Consider the following 9,799-nt stretch of genomic DNA (forward strand, 5'->3'; position numbering starts at 1 on the left):
GTAGTGGTAGTGGTAGTGGTAGTGGTAGTAGTAGTAGTAGTAGTAGTAGTAGCAATAGTAGTAGTAGTAGTAGTAGTAGTAGTAGTAGTAGTAGTAATAGTAATAGTAGTAGTAGTAGTAGTAGTAGTAGTAGTAATAGTAATAGTAGTACTAGTAGTAAAAGTAGTACTAGTAGTAATAGTAGTACTAGTAGTAATAGTAGTACTAGTAGTAATAGTAGTAGTAGTAGTAGTAGTAGTAGTAGCAGCAGCAGCAGCAGCGGCAGCAGCAGCAGGGAGCATAAGAAGGTATAGTGATAAAGCGGACCCGCTGGATAGGTAGTTGCAGCTATTTTCAAGAATATTTAGTCAGAGAGAGAAAATGATCAGAGAGAGGTATAGAGCTGATGGTAACGATCGTCGCTTGTGGATGTATAGCGTTTCGGCGGCGCTGGTCAACGGCCACGTGGTCGTGCGCACTGCTGAACTGCCAACAGTTCCAGACTCTATTCAACGAACGCTTGTCGCTCCTTGGCTGTAGCGTTCGCTGCTATCGCCGCCGCCTGTTGAAGCCCGGTCGGACCCAGAAACGGTTTTAACTTCTGGTGAGTGCCGCTGCCACTGCGCCCCCTGCTGGCTAGTGACATGTTGACTTAGCTTGGCTGTGCTCAACTCTTGTCCAAAACGATTTCAATAAGCCAACTAACGCAAATAGCTGAGGCTACTGATGGCCGCAACTAAAGTCGGAGCGTCAATTTATCGCCCAGAGGCAACGAGTCGTCGAGTTTGCCTATGTTGCCACTCACTCACTCAGCTAAAAGAATTGCGACGGGCAAGGGACTCTCCCGTCGCCCGTCTCGCAGTGCCTCCATCGTCGCTGGTGGCGATGTTGGCGAGTCTTCCGCTGTCGACCCGCAACGGGTTCACGCCATCGCGTCAAGTTCATGGCCAACAGCAGCGGCTGCTGTTCTGATAATGTTTGCTCTCACTCCGCTCCGAGACGAAAAATGCCAGCGCCCCGGTGAGCAGTGAGTGGCAGGCAGTGCAATGCGCGATAGGCAGCAATGCACGTTAGAGCCGTGAATCCGTGGTGGCTCCGTAGCATTGTGAGATACGTCGGATTTATTGGCGGTACCAACGGTATTGTTATTGTCGTTATCGAGAAACGAAGGGGACTTTGAAATCATACGAAAACTTAACGCACACCTTCCAGTGGAGTAGCCCCGCGAAAGTCGCTGTTCCGCGACATAACAGAATGCCTCGTAGACAGAGCTGAATCTCGACGCGTGACACGATTTCTATTCGCGTGTGTGTGGGGGGTTATTTGAAGAGTGGCAGACAGAGCAACCGCGAATGAAAACTTTAGGCAACAAATTCTTAGATGGGACGAATTTCAGCAATACTGGTTGAAAGGGTTTTGGGCCATCGAGGTACGAAGAGACCATACAGGAAAGACTCTATTGAAATATTCGCTGAATCTTGTTCCGAGGGTGAACTCGGGGCCACATTACAAGTCGACTACTACTTCGCCACTACTTCCGTTAAATGCCAGTCCTTGATAAGAGATATATAAATGAATATCACCGTTGTGATATCGTAATGAACTTAGCTAAACAAGCAGACACAGTCATCGTCATGTATTACCGTTATGCCCTATGCCGAACTACCATTCAAAATGGAATTGAGGTAACTCGCCTCTTCCCACGGGATGCTGTTACCAGGTGCGTTGTATACAGAGTAAAAGAATAACAAACTTTATGTTGACAAGGGACCAGCACTACAAGCTCACAAAAGCTTCACTCTCTCATTTACTCTTACAGATGATCTTAGTAGGACGTAAGGGCTGGATGAAGTATCCGCTTACAGAGAAACTTAACCAAATCTTCTATTTCCGTGTGTTAATTTAGCATGAAGATAATTTGAAACCTGGGGTGTTCGATAACCATGTGGGTCGCTCTAAGTAAACTAGCTGCGAGAACAGACCCATTGTAATAATGTTATTTCGTCAAGAACAACAACCCCCCATTTATGATAAGCATGTTCATTCATAGACTCAGCGCTGTAAGACTGTAGACGCAACTCACCATGTGCTCTAATGGATTTTCGTCGGGGCTCTACGCACATAAAGGAATTAATGTTAGGTTGTGTTATTACTATTATTATTATATTATTATTATGTATTTTGATTTCGTATAGAGCTGCTTTCAACGATGAAGATCATAACATAAAATCAAGCTTTCTTCCAAGACTCAATGACAGTGTGGAAGAGCAACTAATAAAAACAATAGAACTGCAGGACAGCTGCTAGTGGACCTAAGTTCGACCCGAAAGTCTATGAACCGTATGATTCACTCAAGGAAAAATGGCTTTAGAAAAAGGACATGTTAGCGGAGTTGTCCTGCTACAATGCTGCGGTAGGCAGAAACCTGGCAAAGGTAAAGATTTTGTTTACCTTTCAATCCTACATGTCAACTGCATGACTTGTGGGCAAACACAAGTATAGTTGTAAGTCAGAGAATGCAGGGCCCAGCGGATTTTATAGGAAGTTAATCGACATCTGCCACTTGTAGGCCCCAAATGAAAACAACTTTATCTATATATACTCACGAACAAGCAAGCCTGAGCCTAGAAAAAGTCCAATAGTTTTAATTTACTAGTTATCGCACCGTTTACTATCATCTTCGTCAAATATGTAGCGCCTGCTTATTGTCTCAAAAACGCCTGCATGAATTACTCATATGGTCAGCTTATACCTACCAAGAGTTTTCGATCATTCTTATAGCAAAAATAAGTAGCAGCTTTTGAACATCATAAGTGCGCCCTACTCGTTGCGCGCAACTTGCAAGAGTTACGATCGCTGGCCAACGATGCTCAAACGAAGCACATGGCCATATCGTGCAATTTATTAATAGAATTTTTGCTTCCGTTTCTATTTAATGACGGTTCTCGTCGTTACGCCCCTGGTCATTTTTCATTGCTTTACATCTCACGTATGCCCTTGCCCTGTTGTTTAACTCTTGTCGTCGTGTCCCCGCTGATTCTTCTGTTTTTCAAACTTCATCTTCTTAGAAGTAAACGAACACGTGCGGTGTTCGCATATCTTAAGCTATGTCTGGTATTGTTCAAATATGCAGAATAAAATGAAAAAAAAAAGCACCGCGACAATGAAAGCTAAAGAAAGTCGAAAATAAAAAACGAACTTTATTTGTCGTTGTCGCCGCCGCGACCACTGTGATTTACCGGCGTCAGCAGCATCGGCAAGGTGCCAAACCGTCGACGACGCTGATGGCTACGGATCGCGTCGGAAGAAGCTACAGAATAAGACGTGAGGAAAAGAACGAATATTGCCACATTTCTCTGAGTCGAAGAAAGGGGTAAGAGGCGGGGAAAAGCAAGCACTGACGATGGCTCTATGGTGGGCTACGAAGTGCTTGACTCTGTCTTTGTAAGTGGGGATTGCTGCTGCGGCTGCTGCACAAAAGGCCATGATACCTTAGCTAGCGTCGATTGATTGTCCGGCTTGTCCTTGACTGCGGCCGTTGGCACTACAGCCAGCCGGTGCTGATCGCCGCTGGTAAAGACGTGGGTTATTACTATTGTGGAGTGTTCTGGCACGCACCGAGCGCAGTCACTTTAATACCCTACGTCGACATACATACACACACACACAGACACACACACCAACACAGAAACAAACAGCCGCTATCACACTGGCAAAAGGGCAGACGAATGGGGCAGTGTTAGTGTAGTGGTGCCCACACGCATCCTTCTCCAAAAAAGAGACTGAAACGCCACAGGATTGAGCAGGGGCAACCGTGGCAGCCAGAAAAGTAAATGTAAGTGACCAAAAAGAAATGCGCATTTCTTCTATTCTAAAAGCGAGGCAAAAAAAGACGAGAAATCGGTGAGAGGCCAAACAACAGAAAACAAAAGCGGAAAGAAAGCCCGTCAGCTTCGGCTTTTTTCCTTAGCTTAGCCATCCGTCAGTTTTCGCCAATGGCACATAGTGTGCGGACGAATTGAGAGAGTTATACTCTATTTTAGCTAACAAGGACCTTTACGGTGGAGGTGCTCCTGGCCGTAATTAACCCCTAGAAGCGAATCGACGAGGGCAGAACACATGAGTGGGTAGATGGCGGCGGCGCAAGACAGGAAAGGAGAATACTACTGGCCGATGGTTGAATCTGAGTCAGCAACAATTGGTCTGTGATGGCTTCTGGAGTTAGACAATTCTTGTTGTTATGAGTATTGTAGTCGTTGTTGTTGCTCTTTCCACTTCTAAGAAATCAGCTAGCTACCCTTTTGAATGTAATCTTGGCGCGGTATTGTGGTCGTCGCCGTTGTTTTTTTTTCGCGGTGCTTCGTGTTTATCGTATTGATATTTAACAAAATCAAGTATTTGACCTCTATAAAGAAGCAACGAGCAATATAATTACGGTTATCGTACGAAGAGGCAGGGCAGAGGGCATTGTATGCCTCGGGCCATCTATGGACGGTGTGACCCATGAGGGCTCGAACATGCGCTGAATGAGCGATTTAAACTATACGCTTGGTATGTTAGGCGAGTATAGTATTGTAAACCTGTGATTTAATATTTCGCTTTATTTCGGCCTTTTTTCTCTCTCATTGTGTTGCTCGTGTGACAAAAGACTGGTAGATTTAAAGCGTTTGGTTGACGACACATCGATAGAAGCCAACGGCGAGACGAACCCTAGCCTGGGGAAATTCTACAACTGTAGTGGGTATAACAAAACGACGTTATTTGTACGTAACCTCTTTGAGGCGAAAGCATAACGAGCAGGATATTGCGGGCGATGAATCGTCGGCTTTTCTGTGTGGCTACCGCCAAGGAGAACATTCACGCTTTTACCGCTACCGAACTTGAGCATTTTGTACGGTCACTGGGGCCGTTTTGACAACCTACAAAATTTACTCAGCCTATTGTAGGCCGTACACAACGTGAATTTAAATCTACAAATTTCCTAACTATTCGCGATTTTCTTTAAAGAAATCCAATCTTCAACGTTCAGTCATTATAGTAGCTTTACATTTATGCTTAAATCACAATCACAACGATGACATAATAGTGTGCAAAAATTTGATTTTTTCTTTATGTGACAATGGGAATATTAGACTTCTTCAGGTCAATATCTCTGCTAAAATCCTATCCCCGCTAATGATACGGTCAGATCTATTTCGGGATATAAAACCATTGCGATATTCAGCTTGGTTGAAACCAGTAGCTATATTGAGCTCGTGTTTTGGACAATTGACAACAATTAAAAATATTCTTACTACCTACTTGCTTCAAACCCAAAAATACACTGTGCCCATAATGACACCCATTATCGTATATAATGATAATTTTCAAGAAATTTATATTTTGAATTCGTACGCCACATTACACGGTAAAAGAACAAACATTACGTTAGAATTTTGCTTCAACGTTAATTTGCCCCGTGCCACCAATCAGATTCAGTTGAACATATTCCAGTAGTACTGTTCCACTTCTGCAATAACAATTTTCAATATTAACTCCCGCACCACAGTAAAGCAGACTCTTTCAGATCTCGCCTGTAATTGGCACCTCTCATAGCGGTGCCAGCGTTTCGGACAACCGTTTAACTGCTGAGGGGCAGCTCAAACGCTAGAAAATATCGGGTCTGTCTTTTTCATCATTTTCTCTCTATTACCTGTCTGTTTGTCTTGCTATACTAACAGAAATTACGGCAACCGGGAAGTGTGATCGATTGAGCGAGCCGACCATTGCTACAGAAGCAGGCAGCTCTTTGACTCATGAAACAATTCTCACTTTACGACATAGACAGTGGCATTCCATGATTAAGTATAAAAGTTGTTGTAGATATCTTGTCAAAAGGGAAATGAATACTGATATTTCGTAGTCGTCGCGTATGACGGTAGTGAATGATTATTATTAGTCTTTTCTCGCTTCCGCTTTCCCTTGTACTTTTTTCACCGACACACCGTGTCGTCTCTGTGATTGCTTTTCCTAAAGGAAAAAGAGGCGAGAATTTAGTTAACGCGAGAATGATACGTGTTACGTCTTTATAGCTGGATGGTACTTGACCAACGGTCGTAAAGACATTTCCACCGAGACGCTGGACGACGTCGGAGCGGGGAACGACCTCAGACGCAGTCATTAGTGTCCCGCGCCCGTTTGCTCAATAGATTTAGTTCATCCCTTGATAGCGTAAAATAGCATTGTTCAATGGAAATATTCACGTGTTTGAGAACGTCTATGGTAAAGCTTAAGCTGAATTCATTCTGATAGTCATTTTTACAACTGGAAGATGATGCTTTCGAAACGTTCGAAGGCTCTTAGCATGAGTAAAGCTCAGAGCTTCGTTCGACACTTTCGAAAAATGATGGAAAAATTATTTACTCTCTCTTTTGTTTTGATTAACCTTTTTAATATCAGTAGAACGTGAAAGGCTTTAGCTAGTGTTAGAATCCCGATTTACTTTGCAGCGAATACGTTTACGACAAAAGTAGACGGTTTACTTAGAAATCCTTTCCGCGTTCCATGTTTTCTGTGTGATGTATGCCTTTCAGTGAGAACTTTCCTTATTTTAAGACGGCCCCTAATGGCTGGAAAAATAGCGTACGGCACAATCTATCGCTGAACAAATGCTTTGAGAAGATCGAGAAGCCCACTACAGGGCCAAATGGAACCCAACGAAAAGGCTGTCTTTGGGCCATGAATCCTTCAAAGGTGTGTATAAATCGACATAGATCGACAAAACGAACATCCAAACCAAAACGTGATAGGTTTATATAATGTCCCTAGTACTTCTCTAATTTTCGAAGCGTTTCCAGCGTCTAGCAGCTGTTGAAAAAATACTTTTAATAAAGCAGCGGTTCTGTCTCTCATGAATTCGTTCGCTATTCATTAATTGTTTGTAGGTGGGCAAGATGGACGAGGAAGTTCAAAAATGGAGTAAGAAGGACCCCGCCGCCATTCGACGGTCCATGGCAAAGCCTGAACGCCTCGAACTTCTTGAGAAGGGCTTCCTTAAGGAGCTATACGGATCAAGCGGTATGTCAATCGATTGGCCAATACCGATAGAAGCCTCTTATCTACGAGATGTATGTTTTATGGCACGCTAACATGTTTTATCAACAGAAAGCGTTAGGGGTGGCGTACGTTTTAGCCTCGCTTTCTCGTTGGCGTGCGGCAAAAAAGCCTTAGCTTGCTTTGGCCGTTTCGCCTGATTCCATGATGCCCGTGGGCAGTTTTGTACCACCGGTGAACACGTGCACTTTTCTCGGTGTGTCCATTACAATAAACAGTAGTTATCCTCAATATGTAGTATGTATGCACTTTTCTCTGATTATGCATATGGGAACATTGTAGGTGAAGCAGGCTGCACTGATAGCCTTGATGATCTCGAAGACTTAGAAGATGAAATGGAAGATGCTGGCGGACACTCATCTGCCGATGAAGACATTGACACGTTGTTACCCGATACACCGCCCACCTCTCAGGATGAAGAGGCAGGTTCCGTCAAGGTCAAACTTATCGACAGTTCCGCATTGGAAAAGGTAGGAGACGCTAGACCGGATCCGCTATACGATCTGGGCACAAAAACCACATGTACTAATAAAAAACATTTACACATTCATTTGTTCGACATGTATGTAAATATAAGAACTCGCCTTTACTCTCAGTAATGACATCGTCAACCTCCAGACTTCTATAACAGTTATACGTAATATCTTAGTCTTTGCTAATTAACAGCGCTTAGTGGCACTTGGCTATTGTTATCTCAAACCACACGAATCTCATACAAATAATTACCGCGGAATATATTCTTCGTATATCCAATTCCACCAGTTTGAGAGCAGTCCATGGGATACTTGGGAAACGCTGCAGCCCCAGGACGAAAACAAGCCGACACCAAACAAAATTCAGACGGTCCAAACGTCCACGCAACTGATTCAGGCTGCCGTCAGCAGCGGAGTCAGCGTAGCGACAAGTGGAAGCGGCCAAACGGTGACCCTTAGCACGTCCGGCAGTCCCATCGTGCACCCACAGCAGCAGCACTCAACTTCGATAGCGACAGGGAATAGCAGTACCTCCACAACGACAACAACCCTAACTACTAAGAAGCTCGTACTAACCGCGGGCGGCGTCGCTCGCCGGGCGGTCGTCAATGCCGAAGGCGGCACTCTCTGTGCTACCGGGACTCCGAACACCTATATCTTCACGCCGTCATCACATTCAACCACTGCGACCACGTTGCACCATAGTACGAATGCGCACAAAAATACATCGCCTAGAGTGAGCCTTAAACGAAGCAACAACAAAATTATCGAAATTTGAATCTGATCGCAATAATGGATATTATTATTATTATCACAAGGTGAACATCAATTGAAGACGAGATGCAGAGCTGACGACAATGCTGGTGATAATAATGAAAATAATAAGGATAATGATGAAAAGAATGAAGATGCTATAAAACTTATATAATAGTATATCTCCTGTGGCGTAGAAAACAAAAAAAAGGACGTATCCGTTGATCATAGTAACAGATAACTAAAAAATTTACAGCTGTGTAGCAAGAGTATGTAGAATCTCAACATTGTGACCAACTGTGGCAACCTGGCGATAGATGCAGTTACAACGACCTCTTAATCTTGCTTACTATCGAGTGAAAGTCCGTATAGATAAAGTGATGCCGTATCGCGAGTGCTGTGTCGTAAATAGAAAAGCATCATGCGCGCTCGTTCCAATCGATTAGGACAGAACTAGGAAATTCACTACGTGAATGGAATGGACTGCATGTGTTTTTGGCCTATTGAAGGCAAAGTAAGACGAAACATGAACACAAAGCAAATCAACAGACAAACATGCATACGAGCACGTAAGCAGTGAAACACGGATACGTTAGCTAATCGTCAGGGCACGCATGACAAACGTCATATCTGCCTCAGGGTTGGACGTATTTTTTCGACGAGTAAATATTTCCTTCCAAGGATCTCCTGCTGCCGCATCGTGATCACTATTACTACGAATATGATGACAATGCAGCCTGTAGTGGTTGTCGATGAAGAATAATATGGAATGCGTGCGCAAGGTCCCTGGATGTATGATAACTAGTATATAGTATATACGGCCTGTGTAGAAAATACCGTGAACAATGTAGAATCAAATACGGGGGTGATGCAGGGGTATACATTTTGTAGAAGGACAGTTTGCAGAACCTTAAAGCATGTGATGCAGATGAACAAGGACAACATGAATGAGTTGAGAGACGAATGAGGTTTGCGTGTAATGGGCCCATAGAAATAGATCTGCATCAAAAACGGACGGAAGATCAACAAGGACCAAATAATTTAGCTGAGCTGACGCTTCCGCTATTCGCCTCTGTGGGATGATAATAATAATAATGGAAAGACTAAGAGGGGGTTGCGAGATAAGCAAGTTCTGTATAACGTTGCGGATCCCAAGAAAGAACTATGGCCTGAAGGAAATGGGCGGTCAAGTGAACATGATGCTGATGCTAGCATTGGCTGAGTTTGTCTTGTATCATTTGTGTATGCATGTACAAGCCTTGTAAATAAATCTTTATTATATTTCAATATTCTTACGTATGTTTTCCTCGACATGTCATGTGTATCTGAAGCCTGCTTTGAAGAAGATCTGTTTTGTCCCATTTGATTTGCCTTTTTCTTCTCAGTTGATTCGTTTCTTTCCCTTCTGCATAATCCTCTGCGTGGTGGCTATGAGTACATCATGATGCTATGCGTGCACTTCACTCTTCGTTTGGAACGATAGCGATTGCGTCCCCTGAACG

At 43.7% G+C, this 9,799-nt stretch overlaps 1 protein-coding gene across 2 annotated transcripts in view; it reads left to right on the forward strand.

Annotated features, from left to right (window-relative positions):
* The window catches only part of LOC111265862 (uncharacterized), a 67,760-nt gene extending 58,174 nt beyond the window's left edge, over positions 1-9,586 (forward strand). For both annotated transcript variants that reach the window (XM_022842843.2, XM_022842844.2), the window contains 4 exons: positions 6,552-6,711; positions 6,903-7,035; positions 7,354-7,541; positions 7,834-9,586. In XM_022842843.2, the coding sequence (XP_022698578.1) occupies positions 6,552-6,711; positions 6,903-7,035; positions 7,354-7,541; positions 7,834-8,322 (970 nt within the window). In that variant the 3' untranslated portion in view covers positions 8,323-9,586. The remainder of the gene's footprint in view (positions 1-6,551; positions 6,712-6,902; positions 7,036-7,353; positions 7,542-7,833) is intronic.
* The last annotated feature ends 213 nt before the right edge of the window (positions 9,587-9,799 follow it).

The sequence above is a fragment of the Varroa jacobsoni genome, unplaced genomic scaffold (genome assembly GCF_002532875.2).
Source record: "Varroa jacobsoni isolate VJ856 unplaced genomic scaffold, vjacob_1.0 scaffold_1019, whole genome shotgun sequence".
Taxonomy (NCBI): domain Eukaryota; kingdom Metazoa; phylum Arthropoda; class Arachnida; order Mesostigmata; family Varroidae; genus Varroa; species Varroa jacobsoni.